The 25,634-nt window shown below is 38.0% G+C and overlaps 1 protein-coding gene across 4 annotated transcripts in view; it reads left to right on the forward strand.

The window, feature by feature from the left end:
• gdap2 (ganglioside induced differentiation associated protein 2) overlaps positions 1-25,634 on the forward strand; it is a 67,754-nt gene that overhangs the window by 31,903 nt on the left and 10,217 nt on the right. For all 4 annotated transcript variants that reach the window (XM_039743729.1, XM_039743728.1, XM_039743730.1 and 1 more), the window contains 7 exons: positions 1,057-1,216; positions 4,267-4,417; positions 5,818-5,894; positions 8,853-8,929; positions 12,016-12,155; positions 16,515-16,569; positions 19,391-19,534. In XM_039743729.1, coding sequence (XP_039599663.1) covers positions 1,057-1,216; positions 4,267-4,417; positions 5,818-5,894; positions 8,853-8,929; positions 12,016-12,155; positions 16,515-16,569; positions 19,391-19,534 — 804 coding nt within the window. The remainder of the gene's footprint in view (positions 1-1,056; positions 1,217-4,266; positions 4,418-5,817; positions 5,895-8,852; positions 8,930-12,015; positions 12,156-16,514; positions 16,570-19,390; positions 19,535-25,634) is intronic.

Genomic DNA, 25,634 nt, shown 5'->3' on the forward strand with positions numbered 1-25,634 from the left:
TTGATGTTATTTATAGATATATGTATAACAGCCGAACAAAATTCAAGAAAATAGTGGCAAAAATAGAAATTCGCTTTTAACTCTTTTTTTGTATCAAGCTGGAATTGAATTATACATCTCTACGCATTTGTTTGCTTTCTAATTTGTTGCAAGGATGCACAACTTAAATTAGTCATACAACTCCATAGTTCCAGTGCCTTGTGCCAATTCCAAACATCCATAATCCACTGTAGGATGGCTCAACATTCTCTGTTTGTTTTGGCCATACCTGTTTGTTTAGTTGATGGTGAACCTCAAACCCAATCAGTTTTCTGGTTTGGACTATTCTGAGTACTGCCAATGGTACATACTAGCGGTTATGACTGGAATACACCATGTGTTTGGTTATAAAGTGGTACAAAGAATAATGTAAAAGTATAAAATGAAATGGAAATCATGCTAATTTAACATTATATCACTTAGTGATACCCAAATTCCCTAAAATGGTGAGACAACAGTGTTACTCGCTGCACCAACGTAAGGATGTTTGATGGTCTTCGTTATAAATTATTTAGTTCAGACATTTTAGAAGTTCATGTGATTCAAGTTGCTACATAAAAACGTAAAATAAAACTGAAGTTATAAAATCTAATTTTTTTTAAACTCTTTTGGTATGTTGAAACCTAAACTGCTCTTGGCTAGAGTTCAGGGGAGTTACTGAAAAGGTTATATTTTATTAATTTCTATTTGAGGCCAAATATGTAATGTAAGTTACTATTATAACATCCTGCACCTGGTTTTTGCTTTCGATGAACCCTTATAGTGACACATCTCATGTAAATGTGATCTGTGGTTTTCAAAATAGCTGACAGGTGACTGCATCTGTAGAAAAATGACCAGTGTGACAATGAAAGGACTGTTTGTTCATTACAGATATCCTGCAGTTTTCCTGTATTTCCACTTTTACTTGACACAGGTTTCATTAGCTTAACAGAGTCAACAATATAATATATATTTATAGGATAATCTTTAAAACTTTTTTCTTTTTTTTCTTTTTTTTTGTGCACTTGTTTTTAGCCCTCATATAGGAAGTTACTGCCTCTTTATTTTCCAAGATCAGTTGAAGAAGAACATAGGAATCTACCTCTGCTTCCTCCAGATATTGGCAATTCTGAAGGGGAACCTGTTGTACCAGAGAGACAGATTCGCATTTCTGAAAAACCTGGTTTGCAAGAAGGTGAGAGTATGTGTTGACATTAAATGATTTCTGGGTCATTCATTTATTTACTTTTTGATTTATAGTTTAATTTCATAAAGATAAATAATGTATATAAGATAAGCATAGGAAACTCAGCTGGGCAGTATCAAGTATAAAAAAAAATTAAATAAATAAATGAATATGTACATTAGCTAGGAGCACAACTGTTCAATCCTACAGACATGATTTTGTGAACACAAGGAAGTTTTTCTTTCCAAATGGTCTAACTGGTAGTGTCGTATCTAAGTGTCTGTTCAAATCATAGCTGTGATGCTAGCATCCGTTATGTAATCTGGTGGTTTGTCCATAAAATGTGCCATTTGTCTTCAAATGGTAAGAATAAAGTGGATGCATATTAGGTCCAGTGCACCATCGGTGATATTTCTTCTGATATCAGATTTAATTTTTATTTTCCCATAAAACATGGCCTATAAAGTAGCAGGAAAAAAACAATATGAAAGTACAAAATAGGTGCATGATTTGCTTGCCAGCTAGGCAGTCTGGCTTTCCTGTGGGGGCTGCAGAGAAACATTTGGCAAACTTGTTTCAGGCACTTCCCCCAACCCTGTTGTAAAATTCACATGAATGCTTCTTACTAATGTAACACTAGTATTACATTGCTTGGTCTAAGTTACAAATAAAGACATAAAAAGTATTTATCAGCTTGTATGCGAAATGTCACACCACAACAGATGTAGTTCTCAGTGTATTGATGATGTAGCATGAGGACATGTATTAAAAAAATGAAGTACCTCAATGCATGAGGTAGAGGCAACTGAGTGGGTTGGAGTGGGGGTCCTTTGATAGGCGATCCCTTGTAGTTTTCAGTCGGCAACATACCTTGGTCCGGTGCGCACCGTGCACAAACAACAAACCCATCATCACTACGCAATGTGCCCTCGGAAACGCACTTCAGTATTCCTCCTAATAGTGATGTCCCAAATCGGAAAATAGTTCTTCAGTAGGTGGCTAAATTTAGACAGACTGGTACTACATTGAATAGAATATCTCCAGGCTGTCCTCTGACTATAGAAACGCCTGAAAACATCCAAGCTGTAAGGGCACCAATTTTGCAGTCTGCTGGACTTTCAGTGCACAAACCTGCTTCTGCCATAGGTATTTCCAACACATCTTTGAGGAGGGGTTTGTTTGAGGACCTTAATTTCCATCCATTCAAAATGATGGTAGTGCAGAAAATCACTGAGAGAGACTGGGAGAGCCATAGAGAGTTGTTCGCAAACATTCTTCAAATCATTCATCGAGATGTCATCGTCATGTGCAGCACTGAGGCACTTTTCCGTTTGAATGGTTGTGTAAATAAACAAAACTTTCAGTATTGGGCTGAAACCAACCCTTGTGATCTTCATCAGAGACCCCTGCGCAGTGAGGGTGTTACAGTTTGGTGCAAAGTTGCAGAAATTGGCATTGTAGGCCCTTACTTTTTTGAGGAGGAGGGAGCAACAGTCACCTTCACTTCAGAACATTACACTGAAATGCTAGAGAACTTTTTGTGGCCCCAGCTGGAAGAAATGGATGCGGTAGATGCCTGGTTTCAACAGGATGGAGCAACAGCTCATACGGTGTGGAGATCCATGCAAGTTTTGTGGGAGATTATTCACCTGATCTCGCTTCGTGAGATTTTGTCTTGTGGAGCTATCTCAAGTCGGTAGTTATACACATGCCAACCTCAAAACCCTGAAGTCCTCAAGGATGCTATTCGCCATAAAATTGACACTATTCCCCTTGAAATGGCCGAACGAGTCATGCGAGCGTTCAGAAATTGTCTCGAAGAGTGTAACACTATTGATGGCCACCACCTTAAAGACATTTTTAAAACAATTAAAAAATCTATTTTGTACACTATTTCTAGTGTTGTAATGAAACTTATTTTATCTTGTAGCATTTTTATAGAATAAACTTTTGAAATGTGGTTCTTCTTTTTGGCTCATCCTGTATATTAAAGTTAAGTACATTATTCATTAATATCATAGTTTTACTTATTAAGGCATTACTAACAATATTTTTGTTGTTACCAAGTCCTAAATTAAATAACTGACATTAAATGACAATAAACACATAATAGATTTTACTTCGTCATAGTTTTGCCTCATAATAGCATTTTGCGGAATCCACAATATCAGTTTGAACTATTGACTGTTATAACAGACTATCAGTCATGTATCAGTTCACATCCTTGGTTATTAGCCCTTGAGCAAGTGCAATTCTGGCCTTAAATTTAGTCTTAAGAAAGTCTTCCTGTCTTCTGTCTCCCACAATGTGAATACTTAATTAACTTCATTCACCTATGCAACCATAGTGTCTGTCATGTTGGTGTTTCAGTCATTCTTTTCTCCTGACCCATCTCTTTATATGCATCCTGAATATCTCTCTGCATAGCTTGTTGTTGTGCATACTTTGCATGGAATAGTTCATGTGCTTCTTGTACTCATTCTTATTTCATTGGTTCGGTCATCATTTTTGAATATATATTGTGAAGAATAGTGAAGATGTCTTACATTAAAGCAAAATAAACTGTAAAGTGTCCATCTGTTAGAGAAATGATTCAGTCTTGAAACAGAGTGAAATGCTGCTGTTCGTTATATCATTGATTTGTACCTAAAAAAACTTTTGAGGAGTATAGTGCATTATTAACGTCTTATTTTGTCATATGCAGCAAGGTCAGTGATCATTTTAGAATTTTTTGAAGTATATGTTCTTCCTTTTATATGGCCTTTTATACCCTCTACTGTTCTTTTGCCTTGCTGTACTTCATTTTATTCCATCTGCTCATTCTATCAGTCTTACTGTGTTACCTCTTTCTTCAAACACTTTTGAATGGGGTCTATAATCAACTGTCCTATAAAAATTTAAGTGCATAATTTATTAAAGAGTTGATGTGGTCATTGAGTAATGGAATTGATATTTTGTTTTTTCTTGCAAAAATCTAAAAGTAAAATTGCATAGTAACTATATATTAATATTCTAAATGGTATTACTTTTGTTAAAAAAAAAAAAAAATCAAAATTCAGAATACTCTGATGAAGATGATCTGAAAAGTGATCTGTCCTTTGTGGGATCTCATGCCTTTTCCCGAATGGAAGATGATATTGACAAGCAACGGAAGCTTGTTCTGCAAGGCCAAATGTCTGATGCAGCTTTGCAAAAACAGCACCAGAGGAAGTGAGATTCTTTAATTTCTTAATTTTTTCTTTCACTTAATTTTAAAATGCATGTGTTTATTACTATGATTATACACTCACCTAAAGGATTATTAGGAACACCATACTAATACGGTGTTTGACCCCCTTTCGCCTTCTGAACTGCCTTAATTCTACGTGGCATTGATTCAACAAGGTGCTGAAAGCATTCTTTAGAAATGTTGGCCAATATTGATAGGATAGCATCTTGCAGTTGATGGAGATTTGTGGGATGCACATCCAGGGCATGAAGCTCCCGTTCCACCACATCCCAAAGATGCTCTATTGGGTTGAGATCTGGTGACTGTGGGGGCCATTTTAGTACAGTGAACTCATTGTCATGTTCAAGAAACCAATTTGAAATGATTCGAGCTTTGTGACGTGGTGCATTATCCTGCTGGAAGTAGCCATCAGAGGATGGGTACATGGTGGTCATGAAGGGATGGACATGGTCAGAAACAATGCTCAGGTAGCCCGTGGCATTTAAACGATGCCCAATTGGTACTAAGGGGCCTAAAGTGTGCCAAGAAAACATCCCCCACACCACTACACCACCACCACCACCAGCCTGCACAGTGGTAACAAGGCATGATGGATCCATGTTCTTATTCTGTTTACGCCAAATTCTGACTCTACCATTTGAATGTCTCAACAGAAATCGAGACTCGTCAGACCAGGCAACATTTTTCCAGTCTTCAACTGTCCAATTTTGGTGAGCTCGTGCAAATTGTAGCCTCTTTTTCCTATTTGTAATGGAGATGAGTGGTACCCGGTGTGGTCTTCTGCTGTTGTAGCCCAACCGCCTCAAGGTTGTGCGTGTTGTGGCTTCACAAATGCTTTGCTGCATACCTCGGTTGTAACGAGTGGTTATTTCAGTCAAAGTTGCTCTTCTATCAGCTTAAATCAGTCGGCCCATTCTCCTCTGACCTCTAGCATCAACAAGGCATTTTCGCCCACAGGACTGTCACATACTGGATGTTTTTCCCTTTTCACACCATTCTTTGTAAACCCTAGAAATGGTTGTGCGTGAAAATCCCAGTAACTGAGCAGATTGTGAAATACTCAGACCGGCTCGTCTGGCACCAACAACCATGCCACGCTCAAAATTGCTTAAATCACCTTTCTTTCCCATTCTGACATTCAGTTTGGAGTTCAGGAGATTGTCTTGACCAGGACCACACCCCTAAATGCATTGAAGCAACTGCCATGTGATTGATTGATTAGATAATTGCATTAATGAGAAATTGAACATGTGTTCCTAATAATCCTTTAGGTGAGTGTATATGTTGCTATGAGCCATAGTGTTATCATTTTATATACTCTCTAGTCTTTCATTTTCAAAAGGCTTGATTTACTAAGCAAATTCCTTAATTTTTTTCATAGCTATAATCGTTGGTTAGGCAGAGCAAGAGGTGAAGATCTGTCCGATATTGCAGCGTTAAAAGCATTGTATCAAACAGGTAAGTCTGTTGTGTAATTTTTTTTCTTGTGGCAAATTATTATCCTGTCACTTTTAGAAATACCTTTGCGTAGGTTTAATAAAGAAGTTTCAGTTTTGATTTAAAAATACAGTTAACTATAAAAAATGTTCATCGCAGTCCATCTTTGAGATATTCTCATTTTGTTACAATAAAGCTTTAGAAATGTATTTCTGGTTATTTTTTCCATTAAGTCTTCCTCAATGGAAAAAAATACCTTTAATTGTAAACAGAACTTGTTAGAGAAATATTTACTACTACATTTTCAACCTTCTGCATCTGTGCAGTGCACTTCTTCTTTTCCATTTTCCCCTTTAGAGTTCCTTAGATTGGTTCATGGTCAGTGGTGGAGTTTAATGTTTTCACATCTTAACACACTCTTAATTTGACCAAGAGGCCAATTTTGACCTATTTGCTTTTAAACAATCCCAGTCTAACAGTTTGACCTTGGCTGTCTACTGTTGGCTTTGTTCTATAGGAAGAGAAGTATTAATTCAGGTCTAAGATCTCTAGGATGTTAGGCAGATTTTCATTTATTATTTTCATGTGGTTGGCAAAATACTGTATACAGTAATCCCTCGCTATATCGCGCTTTGACTTTCGCGGTTTCACTCTATCGCGGATTTTAAATGTAAGCACATCTAAATATATATCACAGATTTTTCGCTGGTTCGCGGATTTCTGCAGACAATGGGTCTTTTAATTTATGCTACACGCTTCCTCAGTTTGTTTGCGCTGTTGATTTCATACAAGGGATGCTATTGGCGGATGGCTTAGAAGCTACCCAATCAGAGCATGTATTACATATTAACTAAAACTCCTCAATGCTATAAGATATGCATCCCGCGCTGAGCTTGATTGTTTGCTTGTCTCTGCCTCTCTCACCCTCTCTGACATTCTCTGCGCCTGACGGAGGGGCTGTGAGCAGAGGTGCTGTTTGCTTAAAAGATACTGACGCTCCTCTAAAAATGCCGCTTTATTGCGGTGCTCGGCATATTTAAAAGCACAAAAGCACATGTATTGATTTTTTGATTGTTGCTTTAATCTCGTTCTCTCTCTCTGACGTTCTCTGCGCCTGACGGAGGAGATGTGAGCAGAGGGGCTGTTTGCACAGAGGCTGCTTGCTTAGAAGATCCTGACGCTCCTCTAAAAATGCCGCGGCAAACTTAAAAGCACAAGTATTGATTTTTTGATTGTTTGCTTTTCTTTGCGAGCGCTCTCTCTGTCTCTCTCTGAAATTCTCTGCTCCTGAAGAGAAGAAGATCTATTTGCATTCTTTTAATTGTGAGAAAGAACTGCCATCTCTGTCTTGTCATGGAGGACAGTTTAAACTTTTGACTAAAGGGTGTTATTTCATGTCTAGAGGGCTCTAATAATGTTAACAGTGTGGGAGAGTTTATAAGGGCTTAAAATATATAAAAATAACTACACAAACATATGGTTTCTACTTCGCGGATTTTCGTCTATCGCGGGGGGTTCTGGAACGCAACCCCCGCGATCGAGGAGGGATTACTGTATCTTGTATTCTGCCTTCAAATTTTCTAGAACCTTTTAACAAAAAAAAAATACTTGTAAAATGTTACTGCAGCAGCCAAAATGCATGGCAAGGATTGTGTTAACATGATGACAATGTCAAATGCTTTTTTCAAACACAGTGGCCCGCATCAAAGTTCTAATCATTTTTCACTTTCTTCCACATGCCATCTAGCAAAATGTAGTTGCTTTATACTGATTTCAGCACTAAATTTGTAAACCACCTGGTCAGTAGTTATCTCTGCTATTTTAGATGTGTACTAATTGATATAGTGCTCTTTTTGGGCCTCCTTTTCCTGGTGCTTTGTGAAGAGTTTGACTTCAGCATATATTTATAATTGCCCCACAGAGAGTTAATTTCTTTATAAAGTTTTTACTGTGATTTTCATATTTTCTACACCTAGACATAAATTTTCATTTGCCTTCATGGTGGATCATTTGATAGGAGCAGTACTACCCAGCTCTGATTTTTTCTGGAGAAAGTTGACTTCAGTGTACTGCATATGAAAGTAGGGGTGTGTGTAAGTGAGTGAGAGCAAGAGAGAGTCCTTTCTATGGATGGTCTCCACCATACACATAATACTTTTGCAATGGGCACCAGCTCCCCATAACCTTGTAGTGAAAATGCAGGTAAGAAACGGAGTAAACCTTTTGTGGAACATGATTAAGTAGTCAATTTGGACTCAACTGGGCTTCTTCACAGCACCGGAACCTCTGTAAGCTTTTCCATAATAAAGGGAAAACGTATTAAATTTGTTGTTTTCTTTTCATTTTTGATTAAGTTAACTGTATGCAATTAATGTTCTATTCACTTGGATATTGCGGTGTTTTTGTTTAATGATTAAAAATTCTATTTAAATGCAGGGTGAGTCAAATTTTTGTTAACATTTGAATGGCGGAAGCAATTTATTCACAAAACATACTTCATTTGTGCAAGATGATATACAGGAATGTCTCAACCTGTTTGACAAAAACCAACGAGCAACAGTGCTATTTAAAGCCCGGACACACATTTCGCGGAGAATAGATGATACCACAGTCCATATCCTGTCCTTTAGGTCATTGATATCACAAACTTTCCTGCTATACATGCACTCCTTCACGATACCCCATAACCAGAAATCACTGTCAAATCAGGGGAGTGTGGAGGCCATAACAATGGTCCAATACAACCTATCCATCAACCTGGAACGATGTGGTCGAAATAAAAATAATACATTATTGTTAACATAATTTTCACTCACCCTGTACATTTACAATTCCATATAATAACGCAACAAACTGTGAAAAGTTTCAGGCCCAATGAATACTTTTTAGTGGCTGTATCTGTGTTTCAGTTAAGTGAAGATGAAAAGCTTTTGACTGATTCTGTGATTTTGTTTTTGATTGCTGTATGCTTCATTTTAGGTGTGGATACCAGGGGCCGAACAGTCATGGTCATAGTTGGGAGGAATATTCCAGTTACACTGATTGATATGGAAAAGGTAATAAATCGATAACATTAAGTCTTACATGCCATTATATATTAGATACAGAACCTGTGAATGCATTATTTAACTGCATGAAATAGTGAAAATGATCTCAGCTTTTACAGTCAGTTTTTAGTCTAGCCTTTACATTTTTATGGATAGTTTTATATATATGTGTGTGTGTGTGTGTGTGTGTGTATTGTGTGTGTATGTATATAGATAGTGTTGTGAAAAAGTATTTGGCCCTTCTTGATTTTTTTTTTTTTTTCCTCCATGTTTGTCACACTTAAATGTTTCAGATCATCCAACAATTTTAAATATTAGACAAATATAACCCTGCTTAAATACAGTAAACCAAGTTTATATGTGTACTGTATAATATTAACAAAAAGAGTAGCTTACTACTGAAAACGGCAAATATAGGAGTGAGTGGGGATCGAACCGGGGACTCTTGATTACACTTGGTTTGCGTCTGTACTTGCACTGTTACTTAGAGTCATATGGGGATGGGGGGGGTTGGGAGTTTAGAGCGAGTGAGCTTATTCAGTGCAACAAGATCAACGCACATGTTGATCTTTTTTTTCTTTCAGTACATGTGTCTTTCCTTTTTATTTATACTGTATATCTAGTGACTTCTCTGCCTGTCTGTCTCTATTACGCAGTGCTCTGTCTGTCTCTGTGTTATGGATCTTAAAAATAACAGTTATAAGGACACTTGTTCATGTTAATTTCAGTCTCAATTGTTAAAAAATATTTTAAAATGAGCATCTCACATGAAAATATAACGATCTCATTAACTGAAAGTCCATACCCATTTATAAATTTTATGTCCATTTGAGGTTAAAAAGAAGAAACAGTATCTCCCCAACCGGGAATCGAACTCGGGTCTCTGAGGCACAGCAAGCCCCCTGTGCTCTGAGATAGCAAATCTTACCGGTACGCCACAGAAGCTGTTGTATTGTTCTTGAACCTTTTGTGAAAGTGTTTATTTGAAGTTTGGACTTCAGGCTTCACACATTTTATAGTTTATGCTTACATTTTGTAACATTTATTACTATAATATGAAAAAGTTTCTGTTTTAACAGTGTTTGCATAGGTTACTGTAGAAACGGAACACACATGAAATGCGTGTTTTCCAAATAACAATCTATTATTTCCATTCTAAAACTCCACTTCACTCCCAGATAATCAATCAAGGCATGACCTGGGAGAAGTTCGTGCACGTTCTAAGTCGGTGGGGGGATGGAATAGCCGGCTGTATGCAGCTTGTCTTTATCGGCACATTTACACGACAAAGGATGCTGGCGGAGAGGTGTGATGGGATTTAAGGCGGGCCAGATCTACGAGTTTTTTCGTAGGCTCTGGTAATTCTAGTGTTAAGTAATCTCTTGATTCAACAGGTCTGGCAGTAACCAGGCCTGGGTGTGGCTAGTGAAATTGAACCAAGAAATGTGATTAACCACAGTTACTTCATGATTTAACAATGGGTGCAATTACTTTTTCACATAGGGCCAAGTATGTTTGAGTAGTTTTTTTCCTTAATAAATTTGTGTTTACTTGGGATATCTTTGTCTAATATTTAAATTTGTTGTATGATCTGAAACATTTAAGTGTGACAAACATGCAAAAATAAGAAATCAGGAAGGGGGCAAATACTTTTTCACAGCACAGTGTGTGTATGTATGCTTATATGGTTGTGTGTGTGTATGTGCATATACAGTAATATACACTCACCTAAAGGATTATTAGGAACACCATACTAATACGGTGTTTGACCCCCTTTCACCTTCTGAACTGCCTTAATTCTATGTGGCATTGATTCAACAAGGTGCTGAAAGCATTCTTTAGAAATGTTGGCCAATATTGATAGGATAGCATCTTGCAGTTGATGGAGATTTGTGGGATGCACATCCAGGGCATGAAGCTCCCGTTCCACCACATCCCAAAGATGCTCTATTGGGTTGAGATCTGGTGACTGTGGGGGCCATTTTAGTACAGTGAACTCATTGTCATGTTCAAGAAACCAATTTGAAATGATTTGAGCTTTGTGACGTGGTGCATTATCCTGCTGGAAGTAGCCATCATTGGATGGGTACATGGTGGTCATGAAGGGATAGACATGGTCAGAAACAATGCTCAGGTAGCCCGTGGCATTTAAATGCCAATTGGCAATAAGGGGCCTAAAGTGTGCCAAGAAAACATCCCCCACACCATTACACCACCACCACCAGCCTGCACAGTGGTAACAAGGCATGATGGATCCATGTTCTCATTCTGTTTACGCCAAATTCTGACTCTACCATTTGAATGTCTCAACAGAAATCGAGACTCATCAGACCAGGCAACATTTTTCCAGTCTTCAACTGTCCAATTTTGGTGAGCTCGTGCAAATTGTAGCCTCTTTTTCCTATTTGTAGTGGAGATGAGTGGTACCCGGTGGGGTCTTCTGCTGTTGTAGCCCATCCGCCTCAAGGTTGTGCGTGTTGTGGCTTCACAAATGCTTTGCTGCATACCTCGGTTGTAACGAGTGGTTATTTCAATCAAAGTTGCTCTTCTATCAGCTTAAATCAGTCGGCCCATTCTCCTCTGACCTCTAGCATCAACAAGGCATTTTCGCCCACGGGACTGCCGCGATACTGGATGTTTTTCCCTTTTCACACCATTCTTTGTAAACCTTAGAAATGGTTGTGCATGAAAATCCCAGTAACTGAGCAGATTGTGAAATACTCAGACCGCCCGTCTGGCACCAACAACCATGCCACGCTCAAAATTGCTTAAATCACCTTTCTTTCCCATTCTGACATTCAGTTTGGAGTTCAGGAGATTGTCTTGACCAGGACCACACCCCTAAATGCATTGAAGCAACTGCCATGTGATTGGTTGATTAGATAATTACATTAATGAGAAATTGAACAGGTGTTCCTAATAATCCTTTAGGTGAGTGTATGTATTAAAATATATATATATATATATATATATATATATATATATATATATAATAATATGCTTATTTTCATTTATATTACAAAGTGATATAAAAGTCAGTGAAAACAATAAGCAAAAACATAATTTAATGTATAACTTACATGGTTGTCTTCTAGGCTCTTCTCTACTTTATTCATGTCATGGACCACATAGTCGTGAAGGAGTATGTTATGGTGTATTTCCACACCTTAACAGGAGAACACAACCACATAGACACTGATTTTATTAAGAAACTTTGTGACATTGTTGATGCCAAGTAAGTTAGCTTATAGCTTCTGAGTTGTAATTCATCACCCTGTTAGTGTGTAATTAGAATAAACATAATTGAAGAACAATATTATATGCCTGTGTACATCTGTATTAGCATGTAGTAGGCAGCATTGTTGGTTGAGAAAACTTTTTTTTTCTAATACTGTATGTGATTTACCCTTTATTAGTGTATGATGTATGTGTGCTGTACGTATTTATTGCTGGTGGCCTGTCTATCGTAATGGCTGTAACATATGTGATATCGGAGACACTCAATATCTTTAAAATAATATTTAGGTTTTACTGTATATAAACAGTGTGTTTATATACATAATTTAAATGAATCTTACCTAATATCTATACAAAGGGATTATGCTGTATAACTCTGCAGGGAATATTTATCAACAGTGTGGGAGAGTTTATAAGGGCTTAAAATATATAAAAATAACCATACAAACATATGGTTTCTACTTCGCGGATTTTCACCTATCGCGGGGGGTTCTGGAACGCAACCCCAGTGATCGAGGAGGGATTACACTAGACTGCCTCGCAGCGCTGAATTTGATTAAATAGGATTTAAATGTGTGTGTGCGTATCTATAATATGGCTATAAGTAATGCATTAAAATAAAACATATGTTTACCAAATAATTGTTTATAAAATAATGTGTAGAATTAATTGACTTAATTATATCACTTTTATTTTCATTGGAGTTTTGTAAAAATCTAGTTTGAAGTTTCACATTCCTAAAAAAAAAAATACGTACAGGGTGGTCCAGATCTAATTATGCAGATCCAGGTTGTCTGGATGACTTTGATTTATGCGGGGACAATTCCAGTTCGGTGCAAAGACGATTCTTCATGTTGTCAGTTCGGACACTTCTGAATGGTCCGGGATTTTTTGGGTGATTTTTTTTATGTAATAAAGTTAAGTTTTATAGCGTAATGAAAATTGCATAATTAGATCAGGACCACCCTATAGAATGAATAAAGCTACAAAGGGTCAGTGTTCTCCCTAGAAATTTTTTCCAGCCAGGTGGCAAGAAAAAGTAGCCGGTTGGGGTGGAAAATTAAATGTGCTCCATTTTTATTAGTTAATTATTATTAATTATTTTCCAAAGCTCAATATGACTTCCTTTTTAAGGTTTGACACTTGTGAAAGAATATTTTATTAAATTTAAGAAGTATCCAATTCAGGATCCTGCAACCCTAACAAAAATTTTAAATAACAATTCTTATGACATAAACCAAGAGGCACAAGTATTGTCGCTGTCGGGAAGAAAAATGAAAACAATGAAAAAAGTATAAGAAACCTTATTAAGAAAAATTTAAAAATATTCTTCAAAGCCAACTTCCATATGCAGAAGGTGTCTTCAGTTAAATTTTTATTCTTCTTTTCTTCCTAGAGGCCTAGTTGTCTAAAGCTTTCCCATAATCAAAGTTCCCAGGATCTGGGCCCCCCAAGGAGATCACTCATACATTGTCGTAGTGACTGTACTGCAAAGTCATCAGACAGCCATCTAGTGTCACTGGCCATTTTCAGCTTAATCTGGGGAATGTTCAGAATGTTTTGAATTTCCGTTAAACCAGCCATCCTAACTGAAGAATTTTGGAAGAAATAGAATAGCTGCCTTAAGATGTTCAGTTTTGTTAAATAAGGTACAGCAACTGCTGCTTGGACACTACAAGGGCCAATCGTGGTTTTACACAGTGGCAGTTGACCAAGAGTCCAGATGTTTTATCTCTAAGCGGTTTTGCCACACCTTTCTGTTTCCCAATCATAACAGCCACTCAATCTGACCCTAGTTCGACCAGATTAGCAGTTTTCAAGCCTAGAGTGTCCATAGTCTCATTCATTGTGTTGGTTATAGTCTCTGCTTTGCTGTCAATCATATTGCAGGTTGATACAAAACTAACTCTGACTTCTTTAGTGGCCCGGCAAACATATTTAATGTAAATAATTGTTTTACATCTGAGATATCTGTGGTTTCATCACACAGAATACTGAAAAACTTTTCTGTGTGTATATTTTTCATTATGTTAGATTTTATTTCTGATGCTAAGACATCCAGCAGCTCTTGCATTATTCTTTCAGAGGTGTAATGTGCATTTTACCAACATTGAGATGTTGTAAAAAGGAACAACCTATTTCTTTACAGTGTTCCAACAGCTTTTCAATCAACGTTGTATGTGGCAACTCAATTTTTGCCAGACAATGCATGGATCTTAAAGCTCCCACAAAGGCATCTCTCTGTAAGTTATTTAACACAAATATAGATCTTTCAATTTGACCGATTCCAGTTTGCTCTAGTACACGCTTTCCTAAAAGGTCAGCAGAAGACTCAATGTGTGTTTTACTTTTTTCATGGTCCACCAAGCTTTCTTTTCGAATTCTTGTGTATGGCACATTTACCCAAAGTAACCCCACCTTGGGGGGGTGTTTGATCGATTATTTCATGCACAATGAGCAGCACAACATTTTCTTTGACCATTAGTCAATCTAAATCTTTAAACCATTGTTTGTTTATGCCGCATAAACGGTGCTTAGATTTATCAATTGGCAGAGTGTGTGCTGAAGAGACAGCACTGATGGACTAGCCTCTGCAATGTCTTTGTCTGAAATTGCCACATGAGGAGTTGACACCGCATCTTCATTAGTTTGTGGCGTCTCAAAAATTTAGAGTACCTATGAATAAGACTTTTGAGTGAGAAAGGGAGAGCCTGTTGGATATTCAATTCACACTTACACTACAGCAGGTACGCATTCTCGACATTTCCACTTTAATCTCGCTGTTTATCTCGAGATTAAATTCGACATGTTGACTTTATTCTCGTAGTTTGTCATTAAAGTAAAACATCGTTAACTAAACTTCATTTTAAAATGAATTTTTAACTTACTAAATGTTCTCAAACCCCCATCATAAATTATGTAGCAACATGTCAACTTTATTCTCGTCATAAGCTTCAAGATTAAAGTGGAAATGTCGAGAATAAAGTCAACATCTCGACTTTATTCTCGACATATAGTTTTTTTTCCTTCACTTTGTCCGTATTTTTTTTTCTTCACCTTGGCCCTAATACGCTTCCGTACAAAACCCTCAGCAATTCAGTGACAAAACTTTTGCTCAGGACACAGTGGGTGCTGCAAGGGTTTCTGCACACTTTTTGCAATATGGACACAGCTCCAAATATGAGCAAATATAAGAACGGCAGATGGGGTCACTTTAAACATGAGTGCTACAAGAATTTTTGCACACATAACACACGTAATGCTTAAATAACTGTGTGTATGTATGTATATATATATAAATATATAAATATATATATAAATATATAAATATATATATATATATAAATATATATCAAAAACATATTGGTTTGCTATGTACTTTATAAGAAGAGAGCAGCTGTATGCTCAGCCGCACTATACAGACTGCACTGATGCTGAGAACAGAGATATAACTTCCTGATGCCTTTTTTCTGATATCTGACAGGCTGGTTTCACTAGACCTTTTTTTTTAAATTAGACCTCCTCTTGCCCGCCCACCTCCACATCCTCTTTGCTTGTGAACTGCCGCTCAGCTCCCGCTATTAGCATGTACTGCCCCCTCTCGCCCGCCCACCTCTCCAAACTCCTTACAACTGTATTAAGCTGCTACACCCCCGCTATTACCATGCACAGCCCGCTCTCGAAACCCCACCTCCCCATACTCTTTGCTTGTGAACTCTGCTCCACCTCAACACCTGCCATTAGCTTTAGCAGTATTTGCCCACCCGCCCGCTCGTCCCTTGCCATCTCTGCAGATCATTAGATCTGCAGCTGTCATCTCACAATGTCATGCGAGATGACAGCCGGGCGCTCAACTAAATTAGCTGAAAAGATGCTAGGGAGAACACTGAAGGGTCATAACTTCACAACTTTTAGTTTCACAAAAATCTCCTTTTTGAGAATTTAAGTAAATAATACAGTACCTTTTTACTAATTTTTTAGGATTCTGTTCTTTCTGAGATTATTTTGGAAAGATGTGTGGAAATTATCATAAAACTTACTCTGGTTTTCTTCCCTCACTCCAAAGACAAGGCTGCTACATTAAATTGTGATTCGATGTGTATATTGGGCCCCCTATAATCGACTGATACCCTGTCCAGGGTTGCGTGAACTGATTTTAACACTGTTGTGTTACCTTTCATTGTGATTATTAAACAAAATACTTTAAAAAGCCATTCTAAACATACCTGTATGCTGTGGTTCACTATATACCTTTTGACCTTTTGTGTGCCAGATATTCATTTTAAAAAATAAAATTTAATGAAATATAATTTTTTTCCAGTTACAATCAAAGTTTTAATCTACCTTTCCTTTTTAGGTATAAGAAAAACTTGAAAGCCTTCTATTTTGTACACCCAACATTTCGTTCCAAGGTAAAGAAATTTTACTTGTTATTAATTAACTGATGTACTTGAGCAGAAATGTCATAAACTGTCACAAGCAGGTCACAAATAGCCTGCAGTCTCATAGCAAAGCTGGCAATTACTAGAGAAGGGTGTTTTCTTTGTTTTTTTTTTCCTCCTTCCTTGTTTAGTCAAAATGTCACTCTAGCCCAGTTCTCAGTTCTAAAATGTCTCATTTATAATCGGTCATTCTGTTATTTCACATCTTATTGATTTCCACACAACAATTCTATGATTATTTATAAATGCTGAGTGTGGGTGCTTCTTGGAAATTAGTTTTTTCATTTTGTTTTTAGGCTACTTCCGGTAGTTGCTCCAGTTTGAGGCTAATTATGTGTTTAAAACTGTGTTTTGAGTAATAATTATTATTGTTGAATGATGTGGATTTTCTACAGACATAACAGGGCAAATGTTAGGCAAAAAGTTCAATTTTAGACTTGTTTGTCTTTAGAACATTGTCCTAGACCTGTGCATTGTACAGGCAGTTTGGCAACATCGAAAGCGCAAGCATTGATGATCTTACAATTGGTTTCCACCATGGGTACTCAATAATACCCAGCGTCTTTCAGAAAATAGAATTTAGATTTCCAGCCTTTGCTAGCATGACGAAGGCCTGCAGATCCTTACGTGTTTTTATAGGGTCCGTTTGTGACTTTGTGGAATATTTTGGTATGATTGCCTCACTGCTATCTATTTGCACTGTATAGCTTGAATTTTGATTAGATAGTCTCTGAACATTCAAGATAGAGGTGTTGTCATTTTCAGACTTACTGACAGGCTCTTACACCAGTTTTTTAAGAATTTTCTTTTGATAGCATCAAAACATACCTCTTAAGTTCTACAGCTTCATAGTGAGGAAAAGGATTAAAACTAAAACTAAGGAAGGTTGGCATTAACCAGCCCTGACTGTTCACTAAAGTGGCCCACAGGCATCCATTTAATTTTTGATTTATTAATTGGGAGAGAAGCTGTAACTCTGTCCAGGATCTACTATTACAACCCCCAACATACATGATCAGCAACAGCATTAAAACCATCTGCTTAATATTGTGTAGGTCCCCCTTGTGCCTCCCAAATAACTGGCCCCTCAAAGCACAGATGCAATAAGACCTCTGAGGGTATCCTGTGGTATCTGGTACCAAGACATTAGTAGCAGATCCTTTAAGTCCTGTAAGTTGCAAGGTGGGACCTCCATGGGTTGGAATTGTTTTTCCAGCACATGCAGATTGAGATCAAGAAATCTGGAGACTGGGTCAACACCTTGAACTCTTTATCATATTCCTCAAAAAATTCAGTTTTTGCAGTGTGGCAGGGTGCATTAGCCAGCCAAAAGAGGCAACTGCCATTAGGGAATACCATCACCATGAAGGGGTATATGTGGGTTGCAACAGTGTCTAGGTAAGTGGTCAAGTGAAAGTAACATCCACGTGAATGCCAGGACCTAAGGATTCCTAGTAGAACATTGCCCAGAGCATCACACTGCCTCCGCCAGCTACCTTCTTCCCATGTCCTACTAACATCTTTTCTTCTGGTAAACATGGCACACACACCTGCCAATCCACATGATGTAAAAGAAAACATAATTCATCAGACCAGGCCACCTTCTTGTATTTCTCCTTGGTCCTGTTCTGACTCTCACGTGCCCATTGTAGGCAGTTTCGGAGGATGACAGTGGTCATCATGGGCACTTTTATTGGTCTGCAGCTACACAGCCCCATATGGAGCAAGCTGCAGTGCACTGTGTGTTCTGACATCTTTCTGTCATAGCCAGTATTAAGTTTTCCAGCAATTTGTGATCTTCTTTGGGGTCTGGCAAGATGAGAGAGCCTTCTCTCCTTCATTAGTGAAACTTGGGCACCCATTTTTTTTCTCCAGCTCTTGGAGTTTTTTTTTTGTTTTTTCTGTCCACCCTGGCCATCGGACCTTACTTATTTTATGTTAATTAATGTTGACTTATGTTTATTTTTTATTGTGTCTTCTATTTTTCTATTCATTTTGTAAAGCACTTTGAGCTACATTTTTTTGTATGAATATGTGCTATATAAATAAATGTTGATTGATTGATTGATTGATAACACTGTTGGTATTTCACCAGTTGTACATGCTTGGACCACTTTTTGTATTTATTAACCACTACATACCAAGAACACCCCACAAGACCTGCTGTTTTAGGGATGCTCTGACCCAGTCATCTAACCATCAGAGTTTGGCCCTTGTCAGAGTCACTCAGATCCTCACACTTGCCCATTTTTCATGCTTCCAACACATCACCTTCAAGAACTGACTGTTCACTTGCTGCCTAATATATCCCAAACCTTGACAGGTGCCATTTTAATGAGATATATAAATAATAAAATATTACTTTACCAAAACATTCCTAGCTGATTAGTAAGTAAGTATGCAATAATATGTAAGGTTAATTTGAAATTTGGTCCGCTTATTCAACTTATAATAAACATTAATGCAAAGATATAATATTTAAATGAAGAATTTAAGTCCATGGTTTTGTTTTATCCTTTTTCCCCAAAGTAGTTAGTTCTTTGTGTTGTGGTTCTTTTTTTGGCCAAAATGCGTTGATGCTTAAAATAAATTGTTAACACATTCAGAATATAGATTAGAATTTTGATGGATTATGTAGCACAAAATATGCCAGAAGCAATAAGTGGTATTTAGTAGTGTGTAGTAAGGCTTAGTATGTTTCAAATAATTTATTTGAATATTTTGCTTGCTTGAAGGTGTTTTCAAATGGTTCTTTGCTGTAATGTGTTTGTATTGTATTTTATTTGTCAAGGTTTCCACATGGTTTTTTACCACTTTTAATGTGTCTGGACTGAAAGATAAAGTTCAGCATATTGACAGTCTTGGTGAGCTCTTTGCATATATTTCACCAGAGCAAATCGACATTCCTCCATTTGTGCTGGAGTATGAAGCACGGGTGAGTACTTTCCTTAGGGAAAACAAAGTTCATGGAGTTTATAACTGTCTTTTTTTTTGCTTTGATTCTCAGGGATGTCAACAACACACAACTCTTTTGACAGTGCTTCAAAGTTACTTTAATACTATTATCATGTTCCTTATTGATGCGCTATATATCTTTTGAACTGAAAATCGTTTCTTTAGTAATAAATAGAAACACTGAAATGTATACCTGCATCAAAGCACCTTTTTAAGATGATCATTATTCCAAAGTGAATTTAAGAACAATGTTGAGATCCTTATGTGAGCACTGATAAGTGAAGTAACCAAGCTGGTGGCCATTGACTGCTCTAACAATTTAAGCTATGTAATCAGCACAGAAACTTACAGGAAGCCCTGCGTGGAGTTTGCATGTTCTCCCCGTGTCTGCGTGGGTTTCCTCCGGGCGTTCCGGTTTCCTCCCACAATCCAAAGACATGCAGGTTAGGTGGATTGGCGATTCTAAATTGGCCCTAGTGTGTGCTTGGTGTGTGGGTGTGTTTGTGTGTGTCCTGCGGTGGGTTGGCACCCTGCCCAGGATTGGTTCCTGCCTTGTGCCCTGTGTTGGCTGGGATTGGCTCCAGCGGACCCCCGTGACCCTATTCGGATTCAGCGGGTTAGAAAATGGATGGATGGATGGACATTGTACACTACATTTGTAAGCTGTCTTTATATGTTTTATAGTCAGCTTGTCAGAATTTATTGTGATACATCCAGCAGATAAAACAAGTCTGCTGCACTTTCTCCAGAAATGCACTTGGAAAAATTATGAACACTGTCAGACTGTAAATTTGGTGGTGCCAAGTTAACTGCTTTTTGCATTTTTGCGTTGCAGCTTCAGTTGTAACATAATCTAGTTTTCCCATCTTATTGTAAACCATAAATCTGAGGCTTTGCCTAAGCTAAAGCACTTATTCTGAAAGTTTTAATTTAATTGAAATCTGTATAAAATTAACCAGTTCATTGGAATTCTTCATCAAGTGTTCTGTTGATAAAATAAATTATTGTTAATGCATAATGTTGTATAGAGTATTGCTCTTTGTTTATATTGCAATATATTGTCCAAAAGTACAACAGCCTCTTTGTGTCTGCAAGTTATATAATAAAATACTGTAAATGATTCTCAGGACTAATTTTGCTACAGGATTATAAGGACTGTGGCTATTATTTGAAATTCGAGCACAATATAACAAAGCTGGAAAAAATGGTGTTGTTTTCATGTAAAAAAGGCTTATTGACACATTTATCTCCCATAATTATTTGACAAATAAAAATACGCCATTTGTGTATACTTATAACATTTTCATATGACGGCATAAATACCCTGATTAACAGAGGCATCCTTCGATTGTAATGAGCATGGCTACAGTTAATCCGTACAACCATTTGCCCAGATTCCAATCAGCTTAAACAGTTTGTCAGTTTGAGCAGATACTTGTCCCGCAGCTGGAATGGAAATGAAGTAGGAACCAACTTTGCACGGGGCAACTGAATTTTCTGTGGCTGACATAACATCTTCTTGTTTGGCATGATATGTCTGATAGAGGTAAGATTGTCAGTTTAGGGAATAGGTGATAGTCCTTTTTGAATATATAATGATCAGTTTGCAGTGCTCAGCAAACTAAGACAAATACCTTACAGTAAACATTTTACTCTGGACTTATTACTTCATACTTTTTACTCTATACTTTTAGTACTACAATTTTAATTCACTTAAGAGTCACAGATTTGATAGTGAGTGGAAAACGTAGAAAACAGAAAATGCCTAAATGACCAAAGAAAGATATAAGGTCCATTCCTGGTTCATAGAGTTGTGGTCCTCTTTAGCCTTGGTATTTACATCTGGAGTGACCTCTCTGTCAAAGGGTAATTGTGTCTGTAGTCTCCCTTCCTGCACCCTGACCTCCACTTACACCAGTGTTTCCCAAACTCGGTCCTGGGGACCCCCTGTGGCTGCAGGTTTTTGTTCCAACCGGATTCTTAATCAGTGACAACACCTGATAACACTGATTTCATTTAATTAGCTGGTATTTTTTTTTCTTTTATTCGACATTGAGAAAAGCACAGCAGCATGATTTTTACATTTATAAGACATTTATAAATATTTGTGCTTTTGCTATAGATTTAAATGCTTAACTCTCTTTTGTTGATTTCATTATACTTTGCCCTTTCTCTGTGCAGTTTTCCCCATTCGTTGTATCTTAATAATGACAATTTAAAACAAGCAGATCAGACACCCAGGCAAACAACACTGAATAATCAAAGGCTACAACTACTTTAGAGTCAGGCCCACTAATTAGTAAATAATGGATTAATTAAACAATTAGAACACCTAGAAAAGTAGAATGAAAATCAAGATGAAAATACTGTTAAAAAGAAAACAAAAAACATTCCTATATAACTACTTGGTACATTTTAATATTTTTTCAAGAAACTTAGTTTTCTAATTTCTATATTAGTTCCTAAACACAGAACTTGGGAAATATCAGTTCACTTAATTAGCCCAGGAGTTCAATTAAAAAAAGAAGCTGGTTGGATCAAAAACCTGCAGCCACAGGGGTCCCCAGGACCGAGTTTGGGAAACACTGACTTATACAATTACAGTGGGATGCAAAAGTTTGGGCAACCTTGTTAATAGTCATTATTTTCCTGTATAAATCGTTGGTTGTTACGATAAAAAATGTCAGTTAAATATATCATATAGGAGACACACACAGTGATATTTGAGAAGTGAAATGAAGTTTATTGGATTTACAGAAAGTGTGCAATAATTGTTCAAACAAAATCAGGCAGGTGCATAAATTTGGGCACCACAAAAAAGAAATGAAATCAGTATTTAGTAGATCCGCCTTTTGCAGAAATTACAGCCTCTATAAACGCTTCCTGTAGGTTCCAATGAGAGTCTGGATTGTGGTTGAAGGTATTTTGGACCATTCCTCTTTACAAAACATCTCTAGTTCATTCAGGTTTGATGGCTTCCGAGCATGGACAGCTCCTCTTTAACTCACACCACAGATTTTCAATTGTATTCAGGTCTGGGGACTGAAATGGCCATTCCAGAACGTTGTACTTGTTCCTCTGCATGAATGCCTTAGTGGATTTTGAGCAGTGTTTCGGTTCGTTGTCTTTTTGAAAGATCCAGCCCCGGCGCAGCTTCAGGTTTGTCACTGATTCCTGGACATTGGTCTCCAGAATCTGCTGATACTGAGTGGAATCCATGTGTCCCTCAACTTTGACAAGATTCCCAGTCCCTGCACTGGCCACACAGCCCCACAGCATGATGGAACCACCACAATATATTACTGTAGGTAGCAGGTGTTTTTCTTGGAATGCTGTGTTCTTTTTCCTCCATGCATAACGCCCCTTGTTAGGCCCAAATAACTCGATTTTAGTTTCATCAGTCCACAGCACCTTATTCCAAAATGAAGCTGGCTTGTCCAAATGTGCTTGAGCATACCTCAAGCGGCTCTGTTTGTGCTGTGGGCGGAGAAAAGGCTTCCTCTGCATCACTCTCGCATACAGCATCTCCTTGTGTAAAGTGCGCCGAATGGTTGAACGATGCACAGTGACTCCATCTGCTGCAATATGATGTTGTAGGTCTTTGGTGCTGGTCTGTGGGTTGACTCTAACTGTTCTCACCATTCGTCGCTTCTGTCTATCCAAAATCTTTCTTGGTCTGCCACTTCGAGCCTTAACTTGAACTGAGCCTGTGGTCTTCTATTTCCTCGATATGTTCCTAACTGTGGAAACAGACAGCTTAAATCTCTGGGACAGCTTTCTGTATCCTTCCCCTAAACCATGATGGTGAACAATCTTTGTCTTCAGGTCATTTTAGAGTTGTTTTGTGACCCCCATGTTGCTACTCTTCAGAGAAAATTAAAGGAGGAGGGAAACTTACAATTGACCCCCTTAAATACTCTTTCTCATTATAGGATTCACCTGTGTATGTAGGTCAGGGGTCACTGAGCTTACCAAGCTAATTTGAGTTCCAATAATTAGTTCTAAAAGTTTTGGAATCAATAAAATGACAACGGTGCCCAAATTTATGCACCTGCCTGATTTTGTTTGAACAATTATTGCACTCTTACTGGCAATCCTATAAACTTCATTTCACTTCTCAAATATCACTGTGTGTGTCTCCTATATGATATACTAGCAGAATACCCGCGCTTCGCAGTGGAGAAGTAGACGGATATATGAGAGACTGGTGAGACGTCCCAGCTATTAATCGGCTGTGATGGCACTGTCAGTCCTCCACTCCTGTGCGTGTCTTCATAATCCGAGCTGACAACCTCATAATCGTATACGTGCAAAAGAAAGTTCGAATCGCCTTAATATTACTTTGCCGCGGTGTAGAAAAGGGGTCCCATGTTTGCACATGTCTGGGCTATAGCTCAGGGGGAGGATGAAAAAAATTAAAAGTGCTCACTTTGACTTAAGGCAGAAGCGCAGTCAGCGTCTCAAAGGCTGGCACAGCTATGCGCGCGTGCCGGCTACTAACCCCGTGTGGGTGGAAGGCTGAAATTTAGCAGGCTCATTCCTTACAGCTTACTTACAAAAGTTGGGCAGGTTTCATTTCGAAATTCTACGCGTAATGGTCATAACTGGAAGCTATTTTTCTCCATATAATGTAATGGAGTTGAGCTCGATGGCCGTGGGGGGCGGAGTTTCATATGACATCATCACGCCTCCCACATAATCACGTGAACTGACTGTCAATGCATTACGTAGAAATCCAGGAAGACCTCCAAAAAGCGCTGAAAAAAACATGCATTATATAATTGAGAAGGCAGCGAAACAATAATAAGCGAGCGAGTGACATATATTACCATATTCATGCCTGCAGCTACTTCGGAAACAAAGCACGTTGTAAACCTAAAGTTTAAATTCAGTTCATAGACAGGCTGCCACTGGCGTTTGTCATGCCCAAGGCTAATGCGGGATACAAGTTTAATGAGAGGACGCAGGGTATAAACGACAGTTTTGATCACTTTCTAACTAAGGTCAAATTGCTGGTCAAAGGCTGTGCTTATGCAAATTCCAAGAGACTGTGTTTGTTGGAGGATTGACAGTTAAGGCGGGTGGAGGAGTGACGTCATCATCTCCCCTCCCTTTCACCTCATTTCGCTTTGAGCTGAGCTCCGCGGCTAACGCCATCTTCCGAAGCAACTTCATCACACTGCCACCAAATACTCACAGAAAAAAAACAGATCACCAATTCAAGCTTTATGAATAATCGATTCGCCATCAATAATTGTTTTGTAAAGCCATACTCAGTGTAATCCTCATTCCATTTTATAATTTTTCCGCCAATAGCCATGATTAAATGAATGGTAAAAAAGTAAGAGCGAAGTGAGGGTGACTTATTCAGGCAGGCATATATATGATAGCAACACTCATGAATGTCAATCATGTTAAGTTATTCTTAAAATGTTTCCTTTTCTTTTTCATTACTTCTTTAACACACTACTTCTCCACTGCGAGGCGCGGGTATTTTGCTATCTATACTAATAAAAGGCAAAGCCCTCACTCACTCACTCCCTAATTCTCCAACTCCCCGTGTGGGTGGAAGGCTGAAATTTGGCAGGTTGATTCCTTACAAAAGTTGGACAGGTTTTATATCGAAATTCTACGCGTAATGGTCATAACTGGAAGCAGTTTTTCTCCATTTACTGTAATGGAGATGAGCTTCAACGCCGTGGGGGCGGAGTTTAGTGTGACATCATCACGCCTCCCACGTAATCACGCAGTACATAGAAAACCAGGAAGACCTCAAAAAAGCGCTCAAGAAAACATGCATTATATAATTGAGAAGGCAGCGAAACAATAAGAAGCGAGTTCTGCTACTTCGGAAACAAAGCACGATGTAAACCTACACTTCAAATTAAGTTCATAGACAGGCTGCCGCTGGCGTTTGTAATTTAGTGCCTGCCCATATAAGGCCATCCGTCAGCGGCAATCCAATAGCAAACTGCCACGGGTAAATATTCACGGGTGAAGGACTGTGCTTATGGAGAGGAAGATGAGATGGTCAGGGTGGTGTTTGACACAAACTCAGCGAAACTGCCAGAGAAAGTTTT

Source organism: Polypterus senegalus, chromosome 2, assembly GCF_016835505.1.
Source record: "Polypterus senegalus isolate Bchr_013 chromosome 2, ASM1683550v1, whole genome shotgun sequence".
NCBI classification, from domain to species: Eukaryota; Metazoa; Chordata; class Cladistia; order Polypteriformes; family Polypteridae; genus Polypterus; species Polypterus senegalus.